General features: G+C 37.1%; 6 protein-coding genes across 16 annotated transcripts in view; 4 read left to right on the forward strand and 2 right to left on the reverse strand.

Annotated features, from left to right (window-relative positions):
* The first annotated feature begins 5 nt into the window (after positions 1–5).
* On the forward strand, positions 6–912 carry LOC108654306 (pre-mRNA-splicing factor Syf2). The gene has a single exon (XM_018105500.3). The coding sequence runs from the start codon at positions 122–124 to the stop codon at positions 800–802; it is 681 nt and encodes a 226-aa protein (XP_017960989.1). The 5' UTR covers positions 6–121; the 3' UTR covers positions 803–912.
* A 422-nt stretch (positions 913–1,334) lies between these two features.
* Positions 1,335–2,926, forward strand: Lsm10 (U7 small nuclear RNA associated Lsm10). Its single transcript, XM_089261702.1, has one exon. The coding sequence runs from the start codon at positions 1,470–1,472 to the stop codon at positions 1,890–1,892; it is 423 nt and encodes a 140-aa protein (XP_089117828.1). The 5' UTR covers positions 1,335–1,469; the 3' UTR covers positions 1,893–2,926.
* Prosbeta5 (Proteasome beta5 subunit) lies at positions 1,943–2,987 on the reverse strand. Its single transcript, XM_018105498.3, has 2 exons — positions 2,747–2,987; positions 1,943–2,693 (listed from the first exon to the last, which is right to left on the reverse strand). The coding sequence occupies exons 1-2, from the start codon at positions 2,891–2,893 to the stop codon at positions 2,001–2,003; spliced, it is 840 nt and encodes a 279-aa protein (XP_017960987.1). The 5' UTR covers positions 2,894–2,987; the 3' UTR covers positions 1,943–2,000.
* A 229-nt stretch (positions 2,988–3,216) lies between these two features.
* dgo (ankyrin repeat domain containing protein 6 diego) lies at positions 3,217–7,563 on the forward strand. Of its 4 annotated transcripts, none has more exons than XM_089261700.1 (4): positions 3,217–3,609; positions 3,887–3,944; positions 4,015–4,401; positions 4,466–7,563. In XM_089261700.1, the coding sequence occupies exons 2-4, from the start codon at positions 3,897–3,899 to the stop codon at positions 6,998–7,000; spliced, it is 2,970 nt and encodes a 989-aa protein (XP_089117826.1). In that variant the 5' UTR covers positions 3,217–3,609; positions 3,887–3,896; the 3' UTR covers positions 7,001–7,563. The 4 variants fall into 4 exon arrangements, with proteins under 4 accessions (XP_089117826.1, XP_089117827.1, XP_017960970.1 ...); XM_089261701.1 differs by having other exon boundaries at positions 3,217–3,520; XM_018105481.3 differs by having other exon boundaries at positions 3,218–3,512.
* A 66-nt stretch (positions 7,564–7,629) lies between these two features.
* On the reverse strand, positions 7,630–9,488 carry LOC108654307 (deubiquitinase DESI2). Of its 2 annotated transcripts, none has more exons than XM_018105502.3 (5): positions 9,277–9,488; positions 8,755–8,940; positions 8,380–8,688; positions 8,220–8,308; positions 7,630–8,147 (listed from the first exon to the last, which is right to left on the reverse strand). In XM_018105502.3, the coding sequence occupies exons 2-5, from the start codon at positions 8,884–8,886 to the stop codon at positions 8,066–8,068; spliced, it is 612 nt and encodes a 203-aa protein (XP_017960991.1). In that variant the 5' UTR covers positions 8,887–8,940; positions 9,277–9,488; the 3' UTR covers positions 7,630–8,065. The 2 variants fall into 2 exon arrangements, with proteins under 2 accessions (XP_017960991.1, XP_017960990.1); XM_018105501.3 differs by having other exon boundaries at positions 8,755–8,919; positions 9,277–9,487.
* A 950-nt stretch (positions 9,489–10,438) lies between these two features.
* Positions 10,439–26,674, forward strand: part of LOC108654797 (guanine nucleotide exchange factor DBS) — a 49,289-nt gene continuing 33,053 nt past the window's right edge. For 2 of the 7 annotated variants that reach the window (XR_016197013.1, XM_089261694.1), the window contains exons 1-9: positions 10,439–10,814; positions 18,574–19,117; positions 19,185–19,275; positions 19,337–19,570; positions 19,640–19,789; positions 19,853–19,965; positions 21,845–22,067; positions 22,129–22,437; positions 22,512–22,721. Coding sequence is in view for 6 of the 7 variants with exons in the window: in XM_089261694.1 (XP_089117820.1) it covers positions 10,595–10,814; positions 18,574–19,117; positions 19,185–19,275; positions 19,337–19,570; positions 19,640–19,789; positions 19,853–19,965; positions 21,845–22,067; positions 22,129–22,437; positions 22,512–22,721 (2,094 nt within the window). In the remaining variant the exon portion in view is untranslated. Of the gene's footprint in view, positions 10,815–12,204; positions 12,628–18,573; positions 19,118–19,184; positions 19,276–19,336; positions 19,571–19,639; positions 19,790–19,852; positions 19,966–21,844; positions 22,068–22,128; positions 22,438–22,511; positions 22,722–26,674 lie in introns of those variants that run through there. The other 5 variants (XM_089261693.1, XM_089261695.1, XM_018106341.3 and 2 more) reach the window with 4 other exon arrangements.

A 26,674-nucleotide genomic window follows, 5' to 3' on the forward strand; every position in this document is an offset into this window, starting at 1 on the left:
TCAGCTGATAAAAACAGAGCTGCCATCCCTTGTCAGTTTATTCTGTGAATTTCATACAACTACAAAGAAGATAGAGCTTGGTGAAATTGACAAATAAATACAAATTTGTTGTAAATAAACAATGGAAAAAGCAAAAGGTGCGTCGGATAAGTTAGCCGAACGTAAGGCACGCTTACTGGAACTGCACAAACAGCGCCAAGAGGCGCGCACACAAAACCACCAAGAAGTCGTCGCAGAAGACGCACGCAAAAAACTGCCAAGCAACTGGGAAGCACGCAAACGACAAGCAGAATGGCTGCTCGCAGATGAGAAAGCACGCGCCGATGCAAAGGCTGCTGGCAAGGATTACGAGCGTCTGCAGCTGCTGCAAGTGTCCGCCATCGATGCGGAGCGCATAGAGAAAAAGAAGATACGTAAAGATAATCCCGACCTGGGATTCTCCACATACGAAGCGCAAACTGCGCGACAATACAATCGTTTGGTTAAGAATATGCCCCCTCGCGATATGGCCAAATATGAGAAACAGAAGGCTGAGCTGGGCGACGCATTTTATGGGGGCCCTCACACGACGATCCATTTGCAAACGAAGGACACTCCTAGTGCTATCAATAATATGGTTAAAGACCTAGAGCAGCAAATCGATCGCAGAAAGAAATATTCCAGACGGCGCATTTATAACGATGACGCCGATGTGGACTTCATTAACGAACGCAATTCGAAATTCAACAAGAAGTTGGATCGCTTCTACGGCGAACATACGGCAGAAATCAAACAAAATCTGGAACGCGGCACGGCTATCTAAACCTCATTTTATAGCAAATAAGACAATTTTAATGTAAAACATAGTCTCTAAGTTTGTTTGTACCTAATACAAAAAATATATATATAAATATGTACTTGTCTATGCAACAATCGTTGAGCCTTGTTAATTTTTAGAAACACTATGTATTCCGAGTGAGAAGATGCTGCAAAAAAAAAAAAAAAATAGAGCGCCTGTCGATCGGCTTTATTGTGCCCCTTATAAAGGCAAGGTGCTGAAGCATTTCTTCAGTCGCTCCTGAGCTGCTGGTAGTTGGACGTGTGCTGCTGTGCTCCTCTACTCTTTATACCCGCTCTCCTCGAACTAGTTCTTTCTGTGCTCGCTCTCCTTGGAGTTGCTTGAAATTTTATAATTTATGAGGATTATGAAGAGGATATGTCGTGATCACGATCCTTTTGTAATAGCACTAACCAGTTTGTTTGCTTGATCAGTGGTAATATAATGTAATATTCAAAATAAATACTGCGGTACTGTCAACGAATACCAACAATTATACTTAAATACTAAATCCTCAGTATTTATTAATACCATTTCGCTTAAGCTTTGTTTCATTTTGTACTAGCCCCAATAGTCGTCATTATTGGTACATTATCATTTCTCTCCATTTTCTTACGGTGTAATATGGTGTTTTATCCAGGCCATAGACACCATGAACAATTTTAGCGGACGTGAAAAGTATTTGATATCAAATACATTGAACTGCTTGCCTATAATACTGCAAGGACGTGCTGTACTTATAGATCTACGAAATGAGACATCCGTGGCGGGGATCATTAGCATTGCCGATGGCCACATGACATGCGAACTAACCGATGCGGTTTTCATTGATCGTAATGGGCAATGTCATGCATTCGATAACTTTCTGATACGCAATCGAATGATTCGGTTGTTGCATGTGCCCGCGGATCTAGACATCAAGCATGAGCTCTCCCAGCTGCTGCGCAAGCCGGCTAGCAGAAACAAAACGAAGACCAAGCGCACCTTCAAGCAGAAGCGGGCAGAGGAGCGGCACAAGGAAACTCTACAGATTATTAAGACCCAAAGAGTGGCCGATAAGCCGCAGGAAACATAAAAATAATTTAGATTATAAATAAAATATATTTAACAATTACTTTAGTTTAGTATTTGTATTCCCTTCTCATATTTATTTATTTGTTATACAAATAGCAGATATAAAATATTACTTGGACTCCTTCTCATCCTTGTACTTGTAATGCAACTCCATGCAATCTGTTTCTGAAATTTTAACCCAGCCATTTTTGGTCATGTGATATACACGGATGATACCGCCCGAGTAAGCATCACGGAACGTTGCATGGTAGATGGCACGGCGACCCAACTCCTGTGCTGCAGCATCTTCCAAATCCCAATGATAGCCAGAATCAAGAACACCAAATGCGTAAATGGAGCCGCTGCCAACTGAAAAAACATTGCCGGGAGTGCGTGATCCTTCGGAATCCACATAGTAGAGGCCAGGTCCGCGCTTATCATAGCCAGCCAACATCATGCCCATGCTAAGGCCCATACCCTTGTACTCATGGGCAATGTTGGCCATGATCTTACTGGCGGCAGCCACTGAAATGCGTTCCTTGTTGCGTAGCTCGTGCAGGCGGCATTCCTTGGATAGCACGCGATCCCAGTACACACAGTCGGCAGCACCGCCGGCCAATGTACCAAGCAAAAATTGGTTTATTTCCACAATCTTTTTCATCGACTGCGATCCTATGTATTGGCCACCAGTAGCACGCGAGTCTACGGCCAAGATGACGCCGCCTTGGTACTTAAAGCCCAGAGTTGTGGTGCCGTGATCAAAGTTGATCTTAATGCCGGTTTTATCACCATTTGCTTGGATTTTATTCAAGTTCTCAAGTGGCTGAATAACGAATAATCGTTAATAACAATAGTTTATATTTTCTTTCGACTTACATTCTCGAATGGGGGAGCCGCCAATGTGTATGGATTTGCAATGTTGCAGGTGTATGCATTCAGCTCGTCCTCTACTTCACTCGAAGACCAGGCAGATGGCTTCATATATGAAGCATTGGAAATTTTGCAAATTTCTGCCAGTGCCATTTTATTTTTAATAATATCCTTGCTTTAGTTGGCGACGCAGAAATTAAAACTTATTTTGTGATGAGATGACACAAAATTGACAAAAATTACCCAGCACTGGAACAAGCATGTTTATGGGCACCCTTAAATCTTTAACATTAGCCGAAATGTTATTAACAGCGCGCGCTCCAAAGTTCATTATCAAAATTTGTTGTTACTCAATTTGTTTTCAAATATAAGTTTAGATAGCAAAGTTACTTGTGAAACTTTACACACAGTCCTTGAAACCACAAAAACTTTCTATTTAAATAATAAAGTTATTCTTTTAAACATTTGTAATGTTTCATGATAACTGATTTCGATAACATAAAATACTGATGATCTCTCGATAAGTTTAACTGATAGGTGGCAACCATATACAAAACCTGTTGCCAATTTTGCAATTCGCCTCAATTTTCTCTTCTATTTTCCTTTAAGCCTGGCTTAAAGCCAAATTAACTCTGGGCGTACACAAAATGTTTCTCATTGCCAATTGTTAATTAAAGTTCGTCATTTTCAATTAAATAAGAAAATATAAGCTCCGGAAGTAGCGTGTAACTTTTAACGGATCAAAATCAAACATCGAATAAAGCTGTAAATTGTAAGAATGTGTGTTAATTCGCTTCAAAGCGGTCAACCTCAATTAGCAAAATATTGTACATTTATATGTGCATATGTGACAATAATTAATAGGAAATGTAATTAAATCATATATAAATTGCAAAAGAAGTAGATCTTATTAGAGAAATTGTTAAGAAAAGCTCGAAATATTTAAATTTGTGCGTACAATGGCATGCTGTGTGAATGTGTGAGTGGGTACGTGCGTGGATTAGTGTTTGTATGTAATCCAGTACACGAACAGCGCAATGAGTTTCTACTACGCACAACATACATACATACACGAACTTGTAATAAAACTTGGTTAATTGACTTTTGACAATTGAGACGTCTTTTTATATTTGGGTTTATCTTCAGACAATGCAGCATGGATCACAATTTGAAGCAGGAAGCATTGCCGAATGCCATTTCCGGGGTAAGTACGAAAAGAAATCGTATCGGTGCTTGATATAAATGTGTATTGTTGTGTAAATTACATCTTTTAGCATGACTCCAGAAACTGGACGGCATTGCACGAAGCCGTTGCGGCAGGCGATGACAAACGAGTGCAAATCCTGCTGTCGAGCAATGCGGATCGCCTGGCCAGGGAATCGAGTCAGGGCAACACACCGTTGCACGAGGCGGCCAGTCGAGGGCTCAGTCGTTGCGTTAAGTTGCTCTGTGCCCCGCCGACCACCAAGACGCAGCACAAGGAGCAGAAGAGCCGGCTGAAGACGCGGGTAGCAAACACGATCGAAGCCCTGCACAACAGCACGCTGAGCATGATTAATAATGAGGGCTTAACGGCGCTTCACTTGGCTGCTCAAAAGGGTCACAATCAGAGCTCCAGAGAACTGCTGATGGCCGGAGCAGATCCCGATGTGCAAAACAAGGTAAGTCATATAATCCTTATTCAATTAATTATTATCTATTAATTGGCTTTCATCCCTTTTTTAGTACGGCGATACTGCGCTGCATACCGCCTGTCGCTACGGCCATGCAGGCGTCACTCGGATTCTCCTTTCGGCCTTGTGTGATCCCAATAAGACGAACCTGAACGGGGACACTGCACTGCACATCACCTGCGCCATGGGTCGGCGAAAGCTAACGCGGATTTTGCTGGAAGCAGACGCTCGTTTAAATGTGAAAAATGCACAGGGCGACACGCCTCAAAGCATTGCGATCAGAAAGAATTATCGCGAAATCAATGAGATTCTAAGCACTCCAAAGCGTATACGTAATCGTAGAGAGAAGCCAAAAGATAATGACAAATCGGCGCCGGCTCAGGACAAGGACAAGGATAGTGTGGATAAGGCAATCAATTGGTCGCCCTATGGCTGTCACTATTTTCCTGATCCGCGCTCATTTCCATCGCCCAAACTGGAAACCTTACCCAAAGAGCCGCTGAAGCAAGGCGAACAGTATTTCCTTGACCTCGCCGGTAACATACACAAGGGCCCAGTCAGCGTGGGCAACACATGCTATTGCGGTCCCTTCTTCCGGCATATAGAGAATAAACTGAACTGTAATCGGAAGAGCTTGAAGAAGTATGTGCACAAAACAAAGGAGCGGCTGGGCCACAAGGTTCAAGCGTTGGCAATCAAGACGAACGATCAAATCGAGCAGCTGACCCGAACCATGATCGAGGATCGCATTCGCTGTGAGAGCAAGCGACTTTATCTCAATGAATACCTGCGCCGCGGAGAGCCATTTCGATCCACCTACGACACTCAAACCAAAAGTCAAAGGGTCGAACGCACATTGTCTCGATGTCGCAGCTTGGACTTGCTTGAGAGTAATTTCGAGAGCGGCAAAATGTCCAACTCGAAGAGCGTTGACATTCTGGAGAACGAAAATCAAACGGTTGTCGATATCGTATACCATTCGCAGTCGCAGGAGGCGCAGGCTGAGTGCGACTCAAATGAGGATACCCAATCGAATTCGAGTATGGGAGTAACAGAGAACCGAAATGATGTAATGAGTGCAGCTGCTCTATCGACAGCAGAGGAGAAGCTGAAGCAAACGAAATTGAATGAACTGAAGCAGGACTTTCTCAAGGTGTCGGAGCGACTTGGAGATTTGCTAGAGAAGACCACTCTCATCATGGAGCGAGACAACGAGCAGGAGAATAAACGCCAGCTCTGCTCTCTGTCGCCAGAGCAAAGTAATCCATCCATGTACACTCCAGAGAATCCCTGCCACATGCTGGACAATAAGGAGAACGCGAATAGTCCCAGCTACGATGAGTATACAAATGTACAAAGACGCTATCCCAACTCAAGCGAAACGTCAAACCCGTCTCAGAACTCAAACAGTTGGGAGTTCGAAACGACGCCGCCGGACGCCCAGAGGTATTACCATTGCATTGGTCGCGGTGATAATATGTTGAACACGGTGATCAAAGCACTCCGAAAAGATGCCACCTTCGCGGAGCACAACAAGGACGACGTCACCTTCAATCAGAATGATAGAGATCGAGTCTGCGGCGACAAGTTGTTGTACAAGGAGCAGGCTCAAAGCACACCATCTCCATCGCCATCGGCGTCGTGCAGCACAGATGCCGTATTTCATGCGCAACAGGCACACCCAAGATCCATGCACAAATCCATATCGAATCTGATGAAGCGGCAACCACTTTGCTTGGAGGATAACTACGCAGTCAATGCGAACCTCTACAACTCCAATGGCTTGAGTATTGCCCAAGCCAACATTCCACATCACGCAGCTGGCGGCGTGCATATCAGGCAAAACTCCAATGAAGCCGCGGGGAAGGTTGAGATTAGGAACAGCGAAATAAAATACCTAAAGAAATCGAATACGGGCCAAGTCAAGGACATGGTGGCCCAGCTGCAGGGCAGGATTGATTCCAACATGCAGTTCGACAATGACGTTGGCTTGAGCTACGACTTGCCGTACTCACACATGGTGGCGCCACAGTTGAACAACAATCTGCATAGCATAGCTAATCCTGAAAACGCTGGTCAACTGCCGTTGCCGAATCCTTCGTCTCTGTATGCGGCGCACGTGAGAAAACCGCAATATGCGCCATACGGTGCAGCTGAGAGGCACATACCCAAAGATGCTTACTTTCATGATCTTCCCAATCGATCAAGAAATCTGCAGAGAGCACAAAACGTTTACTCCGGCGATTCGAGCAGCGTCAGGCTGCCAGTTGGCTATGCGGGACAGCAAGAGTTTCGCACACCCAGTGCCCAATGCCAATCCCAGTCCCAGTCCCAGTCCCTCCATCTGCAGCCACTTGATCATGAGCCTCTGCACGCGGATTTCGTAAGCCGAGCACCCGCTCTGGCTGACAGCAATCAGCTGCAATATGCCCACGGTAATCTGGCGCAAGGCGTCAGCTCAATGCGATCCCAGGCTATGGTCTTTCGAAGTCAACTCCCGCACAATGTCCTAAGCAGCGATGTCGATCTCGACGTGGATGAAATCGCATCTGTGGGCGTATACAATAACGTTTCCAGCTTGGTTTGAAACACATGGAGCAAGTTAATAATTAATGTAAATAATATAATTGTGCAGATTTTGTAGCTACCATTTTGTAAATAGTTGTCACAATGTATTTATCATAATTATTATTTATATGTATGTATTTATATATTTATGTTATCCTGTTAGTTTGTTGCACTCAGCCAGATGTTTGGCAGACCAAATTCTGGACACGGCAACGTTTAACAGTAATAATATTTTTGTTTAGAATTCGCAGCATTTGTTTTTGGCACTATTTGTTGTCTGAAAATATATGTATATGTGCATGTATGTGTGTATGCATGTACTTATTCTGTAGGTTTTCATTTTGTATCTTCACTTAGGCGTATCAACTATGAATAACTACGTATTAGAGTTATTATTGAATTAAAATATATTTTCTTTAAAAAATTTTTAATATAATAGTATTAATGTATGTGTAAATATCAGAATGTCAAGTACATATTTATTGATAACAGATCGTTTTGGTGTTTTGATAGACATGCGGCTTTCGACATTGTAAATCATAAAAATCAATTTTCGAATAATAAAATATGTATACAAATTAACTAATGATGACAACTTTGATATCATTTAACTACATATAATTTGCTGGCTTTGCTTGTTAATGTTGTTTTCTTTTGTTTAGCAATTTCTTAAAAATGGTTTCTCGATGTTTAATCATTAATTGAAAATTCTATAAATGATGTTGCAGCTGTTGTCTGGGCACGGCTGTTGCTGCCTTCTGATTACGTACACTTATCGGCCACTTAATAATATCTTAATTCTGAATAGTCGAATTACGTGTTACAAGTCAGCCAATAATTTATTCGCTTTCCATGTAGCCTAATATAAAACTATTAACATTATTTATGATTTTGCATTCAATTTGAAAATGTTTTTGCTTTCTTTCTTTCATTCGTTCTTGGCTTTAATGAAATGAGTGTCGATAACCCGGCTCTTCTCAATTTAACTTAACAATATTGTTGGTCTTTCGACAGCAGGGATGAGTTGTTATGCTCGCTTGGGACTTTGCAAGTTATATGAATATATTTTAGATCAGGTAATGTCTCAAAGGGGACTATTGTCCGAGTCTTCACGCTCTTGGATTGTTGTAATGCTTTGCTGCAAGGCATTCGGCGTAAGCCACTCTCTGAAATAGACGAAAAGTCAAAATTAAATTTATTTAAATCTAATCGAATCTAATCTTAACGCGGCTACTCACTTCGGTAGGCATCTTTGTAAAAATGGCACACAGGAGCTGAAATGTGCTAGACGGTTCACCCAGCTGGGTATCTCTTGGCCGCAAAGTATCTGAGGAAAAAAGTGGGAGAGGTATTACAATGGGTATTCGGTTCGTTTAAAGTCAAGACCGTGTGCCAAACCTGTGTCAAGTTGCCCGAAAAGTGATTACAATTATTGTTCATAAGATGATAACGATCTCCGCGAAATTGATTGCCCAATTCCTCAACAAGTCGACGCACTTCCTCATATGTAAAGTCGGTACAGCCAATTTGAATGCTCTGTCGGAATTGGAATTGTTCGCCCAGTTCGTCGTGGTCACGCGGTGTGATTTCGAAGACACCAGTAAAAGGAAACGGATGGCCACCGTATGCAAACTCGGTGCCAAATGCTTCTACGCCGGAATGAAATACGCCAAGACCAATTGATGTGGTATATTCATTAATCCAGTACTGCGAGCACAAACAAAAAATTAATCAAATTAATTAACCTTATTTAGCAATCATAAATCCACTTACCATGTCATATACGTTAAGAATAACAGGTTCTCTTGTGCCCATATTGGATGGCAAGAGCTCCTCATTACCATCTTTTGGTACACTTAGGCAGCTCGGAAACGACAGGTTGCACGGCAGCCCGTTGGAGAACATTGATTAAATGCGTTGTTGGTTTTGCTTTCTACACTATAATCAAGAAGTAAAGATCTACGAAATGAGTCAATAAATTGTGACAAAGTATCCGAGTGAATAAATTTTGATCAATTTGGCTTAGTTTTGCAATTTCGACTCGAACTCAAATGCATTTGCACTGTTGTACGCACTTGTATTTAATTGCGATTGTTTATATTTACATATAAATGCACAAAAGTACACTTTTCTATGCACATATGTTCAAGTGCATACATACATATGTATACATGATATATATACTGAATCAGTTCCATTCTCATGCATACACATACTCACACCCACACACACACAAACAAACACATACGAGCATTCATCTTTTTGTGTTACAAATGTGTCATACCAGCAACTTACACGAAGTACAGGACGCTAATATCCCATAATCCAGTGGAAGCTACAAATTTGTAATTGACCAATGTTAAGAATTTTGCATTTATTGTTTTTATTTACTTCTGCGTCTGGCTTAAGTTTATACACAAAATTTTTTGTTGTTTATGGATTGATTGTGTAGAGTTGTGTCGGCCCAGTTTAGTACCGTTCACTGAACTAATTTTATCGAACCACTGGACTTGGTTAATCGATTGCACAATTCGAGCAAGTATCGAGCTTATTTTCATTCCAAAATCGGTTATTTTTAGCTTTATAATTAATGTTAAATTTATGATTTGTTATGTTAAATTTTAATTGATGAAATTATTATTTAATGAGCTATAAAATAATAAATTTCCTATTTTGAATAATTCACATACACAGACATCGTAATTTTGTCAAACTGTATTAATTTGTTTTGAATATTATATAAATATTTAGTATATAAAATATTAATATATTTAAATATATTTTAATTTTATTATAACAATTTAAATTGTATGCTTCATTTAGAAATAAAAACCAAACCGAATTTTAAATATTTATGTCTATATAATAAAAATTAAGCTCTGTTGGCAAAGGACGATCCTTCAGTAGATAAAAATCGAGGAAGTACACTCCTTTGGAATCTAAAATAAACAAACATTATTCTAAGGAGGACGAACAGCTGTTGTCAGTTAGGAGACATATAGACAACTATGTATATATATTTAAACGGAGATACGCATTAACCTGTAAGTGTTTGGCATTTCTGCGCATGTCAAAGATTTGATTTGATTCAAACAAACAACACGTGCTTACTGCAGAAGCTTTTGGCGTCAATGAGAGGACAGAAAAATAAAAAAATATTGCCGGCTCTCCCAGTCGTTGGGGTCTCTCATTCACTATCTATGGACTGAGTGCTTGAGCACACACACACATACATCCTTGCTCAATAACTGGCGGTGGCCTATTCCGTGACTCTCAGTCTTGGTTGAGCGATGCGGAAGAACGGTTAAGGTTGAGTCATCCAAGAGGACCTTCAAAAAAAAAAAAAGTGCAGCAAATATTAGTGTAGAGATAAAAAAAAAAGAAAAGAAAAATAGAAAAATATAGATAAAGGCGTGAAAGCATAGTTCACAGCATAAATTATAATGTATAATATAAAACATACATATAAAAATTATAATTAATAAATTACTATAGATACATATATGTGTATAAATATATTGAAATCATTTTTTGTTGAAGTGCATCAATTAAACACTTTAAAGATAAATTGTGAATCTTTCGTTCGGGCAACAATGTGAAGACAAGTGTGAAAATGGAAAATTCGCCGTCCAGTTCCATAGAGAAGCAAATCGATCATTTTCTGGAGCATTTCAAACGCAGTGCATCCAAGGCCATCGACACGGAGTGGGGCAGCGGCTCGGATATCAACAATGGACCGTCTAGCAGCAGTCCGCAAAGGCAGCCTCCACTGCAGCGCCTGCTGCAGCGCACCAAGAGCAGATCCAGCTGCCTAGATGTCTCAGAGCTGTCGGGTAGGTATCCCGAAAGGTTTTCCCTAGACTGAGCTGAGCGCAATTTAGTTCTAGTTCGAGTCATCATTATTTATTCCTGCCAACTCAAGGCTGCGTCTACCGCCCTTACTCCACCCATCGACCTATACATATTTATTGATTTTCCGTATTAATCGTCGCAATAGCATTTCGTTCGCCTTTAATGTCACGGCCCAAACGGCGATTCCGGTGAAACTTGATTTGTTTGTGTGAATGCTTTGAGTTGAACATCAACATAATGTATTAAGACAACAAATGTCTTGGGCACGCCCATACTCCACATATGTTAATTATATCTTAGCTATGCCAAGAAATTGAATACCTTTTTGTGTGCATAGACTGATTGGTTCTACGTCCCGTCGTCGGCATATTGCATATTCTTCTCTCATTTAGCTGCACTTAAATGGCCGCTCTTATGAAATGCACACTTACATACCTACATACGTGTTAAGTGTTTGTATGTATGTACACCTACCTACCTATGTACTTAAATGCCTCCAAGTGTTACCCTCGTTTGCATTTGGTGCACCCGTTGCAAGTGGGTTTCAATTTTAATTTAGGGTAGACGACGCTTATTGCTAATCTCTAGTTCTAACGATTCTCATTTGTTTTTCTTGTTCTACTCTATTGTTTTTGCCTGTTGCATTATTTAATACCCACACTGGAATTCATGTGACCTTGATTCTTAATTGTGTTTTGTAAGAAAAGACTTTAAAGAATGAATAGGTTTGTCACATAAATTACTTTGATTATATACACATTGATATTGTGTACAATTTATAGTAAGTAAGTGTATTTATAGTGTAGTAAATGTATTCTAAATGTTGGGTTTGTATTTGCTTTTGATTGCTAGTATTTCTCCATTTTCAAATTATGGCGCCCTTTTAGGATATATTAATACTGCCGATTGCTAACAAAAAATAAATGTTAATTTATATCAATAAATGTTAATTTATATAAATTAGGAGTTCTTTGACTTATTTTAATTAATAAAATTTTCTTGAGCATACATAAATGATAGTTATTTGAATTCGTTATTTTCGAATTATGAATTTTGAGTTTTGCATTCAACAGCTGTTTTCTGTTCTGCTACTGATCTTGTTATCGATAATAACAAGTTACAGTGGAACTAGTAATTTGCTGTTAAAATTTGAACACAACTCGATGTTTTTACTAAAAACATCCTTTAAATGAAAGAGCCTTTTGTTTTAAAAGTTAGGATTTAATGTATTCGATTACATTAAAAAATAATAATGGTCTTTCATTTGTTTTCATTTAGTTAGCGGATCAAACATTTTCTGCTCACTGTTAAGTAACAGCTCAGCTGATGTTAATGCAAATTTTTCTGTTATGTATTTATATTAGTTCAGCTCTTCTTCTTTTGTGTAAAATATACATATACCCGGTGCATAGTTGAAATATACAAATAATGTTTTTTATCTGTCGAGATACGTGTGTAAGCGTCAGTTTTCAGATGATTTGTGTTGCGCGTGTGTTACCTAATCTTGCAAATGCATAATATACAATTAGATATATTTATATATATCAGCATCATATGTGAATTTATGTATGAATATTTATGTACATACATACATACATTTATCTTATGTGTATATGTATCCAGTGGACAGTTTTGTGAATCGGTGATTGGTTCTGCGTACAATGGATATTATGCGTAAATATTCCAACAATTTAGTTTTTAGCTATTCATGAGTATATATAGACCACTTAAATTTGTTCCAAGTGCACAAACGACCTTTCAATACAAATCATGCATAATATTATGTGCACATATGTAAGTACTCTAGCCATATAAAGTATGAAGTATATAGGGGCATTGTAACTTCCTAACCGCCCTCATTGCCAAACAGATATGCTAATTATCAAGAGACAGTCGAAAAGGCAGATAACAAAAGTTGAATATTTGATAAGTTTACAGCAAAATGGATTCTTTTCATTGTTATTTACAACGACACCTAAAGGTTTACTCATCATTTATAATGGTTTTTGTCTTAAGCACATAGTATTTGCTTTACCTATCACCTATTGGGGATCAATGCCCAATGCAGACGCAGTCATAATGGATCGGGCAATTGGTAATTACTCATATATGTATATAATTATATATATTGTATATGTATAGATATTGCAAAACATTTGATGACGTTTATACCCATATATTTGTCACGAATATTTTTTATTGTCATTTGATCAATACTCAATTAACAATTTCTCAATATTCAACTGTATAATTAGCTTTTTGTGTATACTATAAAGTATGTATATTATAAAGTATATGGGCAGTGAGTGTTTTAAATCAGTATTTAAACTGTTATTAAACAAGTGCTTGTTATATAGTATTTTCTAGATGGGTCAAGCCGGTGATCTTTAAATGTGAATGTCAATCACAATATATGATAGACAACATCAAGTCTAAAGATTGAGCTCTAACTTATAGAGTGAGTTTAATGTAGCGATGTTACCCTCTACTAATTGATAATTTGTTAGACAAATTCTAGTAAACATATATCCTATATATATTTATCATACATATATGATATACATTTATGACTAAGACATTTTATATTATTCATTTCTTTGAGTCCCTATATTATTTACTATCTCAAACTTCACACTTCTTAGCCTTTTAGACGTAAGTAAATACATTTTGATTGATATTTATAGGTATTACGAGTAGTATTTGTGTAGTATAATAAATTATATATACTAAAGACTTACTTTAAAAGCAGGCTAAAGAAATTCTTTATGAAAATATAAAAATCTATAGCTCTTAAATTCTTGTGGCATTTCTTTTATAAAGCAAAACAGTTATTGTTGCCAAAACTAAATTTTTGTTTCTCCATATCATGATAATAATATTTTACCCAGCAAAATTGACCAGTTAAGCATGCCAAAATTTGTAAACCAAATGGGTAATACAAATTTATGTTTATCATCTAAATTTATTTTATTATTATAAATTCTAAATAGTAGTAATAATACAAATTTCATAGAGCATTTGCTTTTCATATGGATTAATGTGCAGGGCTCCCGTGTTTTCTTTTATTTTCGTTTATAAATAAATATATACAACTTTAAATCTAATTGCGTCTGCGTCTTCACGTAAACGGAAATACATACATATGTATGTATGTATGTATATAGCAATGTTTTTTTTTCTTCAAATGCCAAAAATAAAATCAGCGAAAATTGCACGGAAAAATTCGTCAAAGACAAAAAGTTTTACTAATTCGAGTTGAATATATTGATGAACCCAGTCAAAGTAAAAGTAAAAGTTCAGCTAAGTGAAACGACCCGAAAATATTAACTTGAAATCATTGCTTAAACATGCATGCGAAAGGTTTTCACCAAATCATCTGAGGTCTGTCTATGGGTGTTATACGGAAAATGTACTTTTTTTTTTTAGAGAAAATAGAAGAGAAACTGGTGAGCAAAACTAAATGAAATAGTGTATACCCAATATCAGTATAAATTATTATCATTAGTATGTATTATAATCACGAAGTACAATATGGTTGCCGAACTTAGAACTCTGTGTTTTATCAGAAACTAGAAATGAATATGGCAAGCAGCTGCAGCTGTAAATCTAATGATGATATAATAGCTTATACCAACTGTTTATAATAATATCAGAAAATATTGTTACTTTTGTTATTATTATTGATATGTATTATAATTGGGAAGTACACCCAGCATTCCAATAGCGCGGCGGAACTAAGTACTCTCTGTGTATTACATTACAGCCTTATCAGCAATGGCATTGAAGGCAGATGTTATACGCTTTACAGACGAGCGAAACACGCATAGAACTTTTCATATAGCTTTATCTGTGTGCGAATGTGTGCGTGTGTGTATGTGTTTATAAGTGATGTTGTTGAGTGTTACAATGAACTGGCTCGTTTTCGCGCTGCTCCAATTAGATGCTTGACGATGCCAAACGATGTGCTGCAGCCAGCACTCGAAATGCAGCTGAGATCGGATCGGATTGGAGTGGAGAAGAAAGCATAGAAAGAGAGAGAAGGAGAGAGAGAAAGACCGGCAAGCAGCGCATCGATGCTCTTTAGAAAACTTATAAGTTCTGGCTATCGAAGCGATTACCTTCAGCTTTTCTCTGCACTCATCTAGCGTGTTTCTCTTACGCAAGCTCTCTCTCTCCTCTCCAGCTCTCGCTCTCTGTCGCTCCGCTTGGGCAGCAGCTGACGATGATGACGAGGCCAACAGAGTGCTGGCGCTTCCTCTGCCACAGAGTCTCATTGAATAGCGCAGTGGCAATACCATACGCTACGTTTCAGTTACTAGAATTCTATTTTCTTTTCATTGTGGAATCGCGATATGATTGTGTGAGTCTCGCAGTGCCCCCCGCCTTGCCTTGCCTTGCCGTGCTAAACATACATATGTGCTTGGGGCTCTAAGCCGACATTTATTCGTCATTTCGATAGACTCAGCTGTGTTGTGCAATTGCCAATTGGCAGAAAATCAGAAAGAACAACATGCGGAGTGTGGCTCGCGTTGACTGAGTGCCCTAATCAGCGTGCGCACGTATGCGTAATTATCTACGGTCCACAGCTACCACTACTACCGCAATGGGCAACCTGCAAACCTTAGCAGATTACGGTGTGTATATGAAGCGGATGCGAAACTATTGTGAATCACATCTCGTCTCGTTCTCGCTCTCGCTCTTTATTAGCTGAAATATTGTTTAATTAAAGTAAAACTGAACTATCAAATCCGAGTGAGACTATAAACCAGAGTTTATATGCTCCAACTCACTTTATACTCCTTCATGTGGCGGTGAAAGGGGTATATTGGTTGGACAGGCACTGGAAATTGAGCATACCAAAGAGACATGTGTAGATCTGCTGCAAACTGTGATTTTCAAGCTCATGTTGCAACGCTCCAGAAGGCGCGTAAGCTCGCAGAATAACTGCGAGGGTAGGCAGAAAAGTTAACAGACTTGATGTAAAGTTGAAGAAAGATTGAAACTTGCTGGCAAAAGTGAATATTATTATAAAATAAAAGACTTATATTTACTATAAATAATAAAACAAAATATAATATATAACATAATAATGCAATTAAATAATATTATTATAAAATAAAAGACTAATATTTACTATAAATAATTATTAACTAGAAAACATAATATATAACATAATACTACAATTAAATAATATTATACTAATAAAAAAAAGACTAATATTTACTATAAATAATTATTAACTAGAAAACATAATATAATATATAACAGAATACTGCAATTAAATAATATTATTATAAAATAAAAAAGACTAATATTTACTATAAATAATTATTAACTAGAAAACATAATATAATATATAACATAATACTGCAATTAAATAATATTATATTAATAAAAAAGACTAATATTTACAATAAATAATTATTAACTAGAAAACATAATAAAATATACATATAACATAATACTGCAATTAACAATTAGAAAACATAATATAATATATGTACATATAACATAATATTGCAATTAATTAATATTTCGGATAGCTAATTTCTAAAAAATATATATAATATTTTTGGGACCTTTATAAATATTTTAATAATTTTTAATATGCATAATTTGAATAATAATAATATTGTTTGTAAAAATTATAAACATATTCCTATTTTATAATAAGTCTTAAAAATTTATCAGTTCACGCTCGTATATCTTCTTTGTAAACAAACTGTAGCTCTCTTAGTAGTAAACGGTAAAACTCACTAAATTCAACCGGGGCTTTGAACTCTCTCAAGGGCCAAACGTAGATCGGACATTATTGTATCAACCTGAGCTTTGAAGCTGGAGTTACTTAATTTAAAGATGAGGCCTGCCTCAAAACTGGAATTTGGCCAGAATTACTTTAAATTTTATTGTCAAATAAACTTCTTTATGAATATTCACACATTTTAAGTACTCGCAATTTTTATTTTGCTCCCCCATTGATTGAAAGGTGATATAAGCATGCCTTTCTAGAGTAGGAGCTACTACACTGTGCCCAACTCTCCATATACATATATGTATGTAATATGCATGTGCATCTGTATATACGTCATAATATATACACACACGCACAGTCAAGCTGCGATACGATGCAAGTTCACATGCAAGGTCGTCGTGAAATGCATTCTTGAATAAATTATATGTTTTTTGTCCCAATGGTATACGATTTTCATGGCATTTAATAGCGCTTTGTCCCAAAGCTGCAAAGTTTTTACTCTAAAATGCATTTTTAATTACGATTTTTAGTTGAAGTGCAGAAAAGTGAAATTTGCTCACTGAATAATATGAATTACTTAGGTCTAAATTGTTTGGCCTTCAACTAAAAGAAATATAAATATATATGTACATATATTCCTAATATGTGTTCTCTAGAATTTGCTGGAACAGATATTAATATATGTCTAGCCACGCTACGCCTTCTAATTACTTTCGATAAAAAATAGGAATTTTAATAAAAATAAATAGAAATTGAATAATACATTTTCACCTGGTTATAAGCTCATTATCAGGAATACCAAGCGATAAACACACGATATTTATCAAAGCACGCGCTCAAAAAGAAAACCAAAAATAACAATAATTATAAGTGAGGAAAAGCAAACATTAAAAATATGCGGAAGAGCTAAAAACTGTGGGATTCGAGGAGCGGCAAGTGTTTCGATCAGCTGAAAATGGGTCAAAGCTAAAAAAGAAATGCTACCAACACCAACTCTCTCTCGCTCTCTCTCTCTTTAAATATATATATATATAGATATACATATAGATATGATACATATATACACATACACACACATATATAGCCAACACTTACTATAATATATAGCATATGTGTAAATGTGTAAACAATTATGGTTGTAATTTTAAATGAATGAATGAAAATGTTTGTTGTTTGCTTAGAATTTATTGATTGGGAAAGATCACAGGCAGGTGAAAACGTTTTGCGGCTAAGCATGATAATGTATACCTAGTGAAAATTGGGATTTAGGCTGTAATCTTGTAGTAATAATATGTATAAGGGGCCAAAGAAGGCGTGGCTGTTAGCATCAAATTTATATGCATATTCTTGATCAACTACAACAGCTGAGCTGTTAAGACTTTGCCTATACAAACAGCTAAGTCTTAGCAAATCGTCTTCCCATTGCCCTAAATTCCAATAAAACTTATTTTCCGAGTTTCTCCTAGTCAACGCCAATCTCTTGAAACTCTTGCCAGATTTATTTTTAGGCTATATTTGACTTTTTTGACTTTGTTTTTAAATTAAAAAATGTTCTAAAAAAATATTTAAAATTCCTGCTGGAATATTCTGACTTATAAATTATAAATAAATTATAAATTTCGATTATTGAGCTAAATACCAAAGAAATATTATTAGCGTAGCTTTTATAAAATATTTATTAATGCTGAGAATATATATAGAAAACTCTGAACGATTTTGGGAGACCAAATGGATAACGTGCAAATCTCAATAGACTCTGAGAATCGTTAGGTCTTATGTTAGTGTAGATTTTGTTGGCCAGTGTAATATTCGTTGGCATAGGCGAATGATGATAATTAATTTAGATGCTGTCAATCTGCCGAGTCAGTCTAACTGATGTCGATTTCATAATTTATAATGATATATAATAGAGCATATAATTATGCAATGTGATGCCCAAATATATTGAATAATATATTATATGCCTTTAATATTTCTATCCTTAACAGATAACGATGTGGAGAGTGCACTGGCCGAGTCGCAGGCAATTGTGATGAGCGCATCGCAAACGCAGCAGCGGCAACAGCAGCTGATCAGCCAGCACATGATCGAGTCCCAGATATCGGTGAGCAGTGGGGCCTCGATACAGACGGCGATATTCCAGTCGCTCAGCAACTCGCCGGCGCACACGAATCGCAGCTCAGGACTGCTGCAGCACACCACGTCGACGATCAGCAGCAACTCGACGGGCTCGGTCAATTCGCAGGGCGTGGCGTATGCCGCTGAGGCGATCGGTGCGCACAAGCCCGCCGAGCAGATCAACTCGCTGCTGGAGCACATCAGTCCGGCTCAGGCGGCGGCGGCCATGAGTGGCGAGGGCGTGCTCAACATAGCCGATGTGGCAGATCTGCTGCATCCGCAGCACGCAGTGATCACGGGCGGTCGCTCCCAGGAGGGCTGTCCGCTGATCATCTTCCCCGACAACAACAATTTCAATTCGATCGAGGAAGCCGACTACCAGAAGCTCATTTTGTACCTCAGCTCAGTGCCATCGTAAGTGGAGCAGAACTCTAAAAGAGCTCTAGATATTTACGTTTTACTTTTTCTTTTACTTTTGCAGCCTGCAGGATGCTGATCTGGGCTTCCATTTGATTATTGATCGACGCAAGGATCGCTGGACCTCAGTCAAGACAGCCTTGCAGCGCATTTCGGTAAGAGAGCTATAGATCATTATTTTTTCTTGATTATTAACAAAAATTCGTACATTTGCAGATCTATTTTCCCGGTATTATACACGTGGTCTATGTGCTGCGTCCATCGGGACTCTTTCAGAAGGCCATCTCAGAGGTGAGCTCCAAGTTTTCATCCAAAGACGAATACCGCTTTCGGCTAATCGTGTGCTCGACCCTGAGCGATCTGCATGAGTTTGTGGACCCCAGTCAATTGACGCCCGACATGGGCGGCACATTAATATATTCACATCACGAGTGGATACAGCAGAGGATTGTGAGTGTTCAGGAAGTGAAGCACGCTCTATAATATTACTTATTGAATAATTTCTATTTTGTATTCCAGTCACTGGAGAAGTTCTCCAGCCTGACGCATCAAGTCTCGGCTGAATTGGATGTCTTTATACAAGCCATACACGACACAGAGTTTCCCAACTCCGTGGAGGCAACCAAGAAGCTATTGGAGGATCAGGGCGTTGACTATGCGCGTCTAAAGGTTACCTTTCAATCAATGTCTCTCTTCTGCACTCCGCTTTACTAATCTGAAATTCTCTTGTAGGATGAAATCCTGGCTGCTGCCAAGCATGGCGAAACGCTGCTGGATAAGATCAAATCGAACGAGGAGCTCAAGGAGTTCTCGGAGCGCACTGGCAATGTCAGCGCCATTGAGAGGTATTTAGAGAGTTTGTAGAGTTGGTGTTCTTGAATTGCGCTGCTACATAGAGTAAACTCTGGAGTAATGTTGCTCGAACAGTTCTTTTTTAACTCTGTCCCTAATTCTCAATTTCGCGTTTCTCTATATATTTAACTTTAACTTGAACTTAACTAAAGTTGTAACGTCTTCAAGTTTTTACTAACTTTGATATCTATTTGGTTTTTATAGCTCTGCACTGGTTTTTGTATTAACATTTATTTTGTGAACAATATTTTTGAAGACAGTCTCTGTTTCTATACACATTGATTTCATTTCTCTCCTGTGGACATATATATATAAATATTTATGTATATACATATGTTTTAATATATATATACATTTATATATTTATGTATCATATTCATTCGGTCATTCATAATACTCTATAAATGTTGCTTATCAAATCACATTTTAATATATATTTTATACCAACATTAGTTTTTATTTAAAAGGGCTGCAGTTTATTAATTAATTAAGATATATTTTAAAATAAGTAAATAGATTATTTGGTATTTTTTAAATATTATAGAGATAGTCTTTTAGTTCTAACTCTTTGGCTTACAAAAGCCCTACAAACCCAGATTATAGATTAGAACTTTTATTGATTTCATCTAGAACAACTTTAGCTTAAGACTTTTATGAAAGTAGGGCATGATCACATACATATATTAGCTGTTAGCTCTTAGCTGCTATACAAAAGGATGTATTAGTGATATATTCAATGTATTGGACATATATTAGCTTATGTGAATTGAATTGAATTGTTGGACAAACGATCTGTAGATATCAGAGAAATTTTCTAGGCATTATAAAGATTGTTACTTCACTAAGTCTTAGGTCAGCTGCTGTGGCTCCAAAGGCAGTTTACCAAATTATCAGGAAACATGGTTGGAATATGCTAATCTCTACAAATCAAATCTCTACAAAATTTTGATATATTAGGGCTCCCTTAAATTAAAGTTTTATTTGTTGTTGAGCTTATCCCAAAAATAATAATCATATATTTATATAAAAATAGAACAGTATATATATATAATTATTATATATTAAGCAGCTATTCGATACGACTATTATATGAATATTAGAATATTATTTATATTTTATTTATTATTATTACATTTATAATTAAACAAATGAAGCCTAGATAGTTCTCTTGATATATTTCTCGCCATAATAAATTTCTCTATGTATCTTGCAATTCAAATAATTGAATTTGTTGTTAGAGCAGATATTTAATTAACCACAATGCTTACAATAATAGGGTATACTAGAAATAAAAACTGCTCTCATTTCAAAATAATTGCATGAAAATCGAAGTAAATGTCAGCCCAAAGTTTCGCTTAATGTTTACAAGAAGTTTGTGCCGAAAATTCAATATTTATGCATGTCTAAATGTTTCTCGTTTAAACGTCAATGTCTGTTAGTGTTTCATAAAGGGGAACCCTTGAGCCAACAATATTAATGACTGTCACAAATAACACACACACACACATATATATACATATACACACACTTTGAAACGAATTCACTCAATTTGATCTCACATTGGTCCACTCGAACTTCACAATTCACAATTTCTTTCACTATGCACACACCCAAAAACAAAAAAGATGATAAATTTATCAAAAAAAAAACTTTAATAAAACACATTGCAATCTCTTTCATTGGAATGTCGCTCATCACACTCATTAAGTTGTTGCCGTCTTTTGTCTTTTGTCTTCTCCCCTGTCGCGCGCTCAATTTTCCATTTCGAATACTTTTGACTCAATCGAAAATAAAAATGTGCATAAAAAAATGAATTAAATATAAATATAAAAAAAAAACAAAAACCAAAAACAAATAAATATCGATGTGCAGATCCAGTGCAGGGCAGCCAATACATCGTCAGCAAATTATTTATCACCAACAATATAAGTTTAAACAACCCCAACATTATGATGATTGTCGCGATTATCGTAGACTGCTGATCCAACTGGAGGAAACTGAGCGTCGCTTCGACGAGTTCTGGCGCACCCATCGTAACCGGCTGGAGCAATGCCTGCTGCTGCGCATGTTCGAGCAGGACTTCCGAGAGCTGCAGGTGAGTTGGGCGAAGGGCAAAAGAAAGCCTCTCTAACTAATTCCCGATCCTTCCCATGCAGAGCATCTTTGATGGCCACCTCAAGACTGTGGCGGACATGACGGAGATTGGCGAGAGCGTCGAACGCGTTGCAACGCTCGTGCAGGAGACGGAAAATTTCTGCAAACTGATCAAGGCGGATGTCGAGCGTGCCGAGGAGGCTATACAAGCGGGACAACAGCTAATTGGCTCGCGCGGCGTCTATCCCTGGGAGATTGTCCAGCCCAAGTGCGATGAGCTGCAGCGCGTCTGCGACATCATCAACGTGCGGCTGACCAAGCGGCTTGAGATTCTGGCCAAGAACAGCGAACTAATGGAGAGAGTTGAAAAGGTGAGCAAACTGAATTTATTACACTCTCTGCATATTGAATAATCTTCCTCTCTCTTTCTCGCTCTCTCTTGCAGGCTAATCAATGGTGTGCCAATGGCGTGGAGCTGCTGGCCTCGCAGCGCATCGAGAAGTGCTCCGTGTCGGCCGATCTAGCCGAGCAGAGCCTGCACGAAATACAGGCCTTCATAGCATCCGCCTCTGATTTCAAATTATCTAGTCCAAGTGAATTCAAGAAGATCTTTCTGGATAGCACGACACCGGAGACCAAAGCACTCGTATCTCAGGTGAGAATGTTTAATTGGTTTTATAATTTGTGACAAAAGATAGATAAAAGAGGAAGAGAGAGAACATAAATATTAGTCAGATCAAATAGTTAAAAGTATATTATTAATTAATTGTTTTTGTGTATTATTTTGCATAAATTATTTATGTAAGTTAATATATTCTTGTGAATCGTTTTACATAAATTATTTATTTGAAATAATAATATGTATATAATAAATATATTATTTAAAATTTCGATAAACAAAGTAATTATCAAATAGATAAAATCCTTTTATAAATTTACACAATTTTAAAATTTATTATTAATATACATATGTATACAGAATTCTTGCAAGACATATGAGTGATAAAATTCGAAATTATAATATTTATAAAAAATATTTATATTTACATATTTCCTATTATATTTATTTTCTTGCGATTTGACTGAATTTTTATTTTTTACTAAATGGTTATAATCAAAATTTTTTAGCAAGTCTACTAAATCACTTCACAATAAACAAAAGCAAAATTCCCGCATTAACCAATTTTTATGTGTTTGCATATTCATTTATATATTTATTCATTCATTAATACCTTGTTAACACCCATCAAATGTGTCACAATATTTGTTTTTTTTTTTTTAACATTTATTTTTTTTGTAATGTTAACCGATCATGCTGTAATAGATTTGCCATATAAATCACATCTCTTACGTTGACTTAATAATTTGATATATATTAGCAGAGCAACGTGTAACGCCCATATACAGCGCACTCCCTCTCTGTCTCCCTCTCTCTCTCTCTAGCGCTGTTCACATTTGTGATTGTGATTGTGATTGTGATATAATTCCAGAGGCAGAGACTGGTTCTGCTATGTTCAGCTGTTAGCAGTCGCTTCTGCAGTTGCTGTCTGTGTGAGCGAGTACAGTTAGATAACAGCACTTGCAATTGGAATGGGGCATTCTTCGATGTTGCAACTTGCAACAAACATAATGTGCATTTAATGCCACAAATGGTATCAATCAACCGGTTTTCTGTCCCCAGCCAAGGCGAGCCGTAGCCGAGGGCAATTGTGGACGCAGACAAAGTAAAGCATAAACATTTTCCAAGTAGGCGTTGCGGCATCTCTTAGAGAACTTTGACTGCTTTCATAAATCTACAGTATTTCAGAACATTAGACTATGAAATCTTTTTCTAATGAAGGAAGGCACTTTAGTAATAGGAGCTTGAATTTACTTGATTTTAATTATGCTACAAGCAAAACGAATATTTAATTTAATATGTGTTTTCCGGTTGGTCTATCTTGTAAAATATTAGCAGTCGTAATGTTGGACATAATATAGATCATTTGTAATAAACTTAATACTACTACTTTTTTTACTATGATCGCAACGGTATATATGTATGTATACATACATATATAAATAGATATAGTATTTTCTAAAAGCAATATTTAAACTTAGAGTTGGCTTAGGTGAAAATCAACTCTTTTAGTTACTCTCAATTAGCCTCTAGAAATATTAATTTTAATCAATCAATGCAGTTTGTGTTCTAACTTAATCTTTCAAACATGTCCCATCATACAAGCTAGCCATGAAACATATACCTTAGCATCAAACATGTTCGATAGCCAGAATCATACCATAACAGAATATGTTAATAAAGCATGCACATGATTGGGCCAAGTCTGTTAACAGTGGCATGCACATATGTAAAGTCACTCTTATACTGAAACATTTTGCCAGATTTGAGCTTATACACTTATACTTATACGCTAGCTGCGCCAAGAAAATATCAAATCAGAATTATAATTGATGCCTTGGCATGCGCTCCGTAGTCCCGACCCCCAGTAACATAGTGACCCATTTCGCTGGAGTCCAGTTTTTATTTTTGGTTAGGCATTTATTCATTTAAAGCAATCTGTGAAAAGATGTCGAGGCACAACCACACGAAATGGGTCAAGCAAGACCCGTTTTGGCCAATGCTGCGGGAATATTCTTAAAGCATTTACGTTTTGCGCATTTGTGGCTGTGTCTGTGTTTAATGACTTTGGCACAGTTCAGAGTTCTGCGCTGGACCGCTTTCATTCCAGTCTCGCTGGAGTCACGTTTGACCAGTTGGCCAACTGGATATCCTTGTGGATTGCATGCTAGCTGGCCATCGTACCGACAAAAAAGCTATCTTAACTATCCATAAACGTTAACTATTAAATCATGAGCGATGTGCTAACTGAAGAATTTCAGTTGCATCACAGCAATTGCGAATCTCTTTTATAGATTGATACATATGTCGAACGAGTATAAGTTCATGTTAGTATAAGTGCGGGCAATTATCAGCGCTATCTGTTAGGCAAACGTCACTGTTAAAAGACTCGAATTATCACTCAATCGTGGGCAGCCGTTGCATGGCCTTGGCTGCAAATTTATTTACATAATTTTACATTTACAGATCACTGTTATGTACTTCAATTGAAGAAGAGGTTAAAGAATTTGAATTTGAACTCAACGAAACATTGGCAGTAATTTATGAGCCTTTGCTTTTATTTGCATTTACTTAATACACATATTACAGATTTGTATACGTATTTAAATCGAATTAAATTTAAAGCTAAACTTAAGAATTTAAAAGTGGTTTGCCGTGGCCAAAATAATTGTCAGTAAGTGATAGGTGGAGTTTATATATACACCTCCATAGTCCGTTGAATTCAAGATTTCAACTGTTTTATTCACTTACAGTCTTAGTTTTTATATATGTATGTATGTGTGCTCAATACAGCTGTTGAAGCCATCGCCGGGCGTTAACATCGAGTGGGGTCACAATGTATAGTTTTACATTTATAATGTTCGCATACATGCAGACAGATTATAGTATTTAGAATTCTTTAACAGTGTAATGCTACTGCACGCATGTTAGCATATGTGCCCCTTTTTAACATTTCAAGCCGACCTCTAAGCTCATTTAACATTGTTATCAGCTGTAACCTTTTGCTCGCTGCAACTTAGCGATGGATATGTTTAAGAGATAAGCATAGCTTTTAGTTTTAGTTATACTCTTACTCATGCTTAACATTTCCAATAAGAATGTTCTCGACTGTTCTGTTAATGTTGTCATCTCTTCCACTCTCCCTGTCTGCAGCATTGATCAAATACTCACGCTTCAACTGGAAGTCATTTCCTGGCAATGGAAAGTTTGCTTTTTTAGTCAAACTTGAGTTATGCAAATTATGGTTTTTTTTTAAACAATATTTCGATTGTTCCGCCTCACGCATTACATTGTTCTTTAGCATAAAAGATTTTTAACACAATCACTTTACTTCACTTTATATAAAATCTTTACCCTTATTGTTCTCTAACCTTTGGCTAAGACAATTCGCTGGGCGGTGAGTCAAGTGCTTGAACTTGAGGCCTAAGGCACGTATAGAGCGTGAAGGCAGCTCAAAGAGTCAACTACCGCTTACTATGTCTCTCATATTATTCACTTAATATAGCTAATTGTATATTTGAATGTATATTTTGATTATATGATGCGCTACGCCAATCAAGCGAACCCATGCAGCTTCAGAAACTAATCGCAAATGCTTAATTAAGTTGACAGCTGCTGTGGGCCATCATCGAAATTTTCGATTTGACTTCGCCTCAGCTCACATATTCGTGCATCAAGGCGCTAATGGAGTTCGTTCACTGACGACGCCACGAGCGTGGGCGCCGACTCCTGCAAAGGTCAATGGTAGCCAGTGGAAGAGAACTGGTCGTGTGTGCAGGCAACAAAAATAGAAAAAAACATTTGAATTTTCATAGAGTTGCCAAAGAGCATTTAGTAGGATTAAAGCAAATAATACTAAATTTGGGAACATTAACATACTTACATTACATACTTATGAAATTTATTTTATGTAAAATAGAAAAATATTCAATAAATAATTAAATAATTTATTATTAATAATAGTTTATAATTAATTTAATAATTTTTAT

The sequence above is a fragment of the Drosophila navojoa genome, chromosome 5 (assembly GCF_054131105.1).
Source record: "Drosophila navojoa isolate 15081-1374.11 chromosome 5, UAZ_NAV_1.0, whole genome shotgun sequence".
NCBI lineage: Eukaryota > Metazoa > Arthropoda > Insecta > Diptera > Drosophilidae > Drosophila > Drosophila navojoa.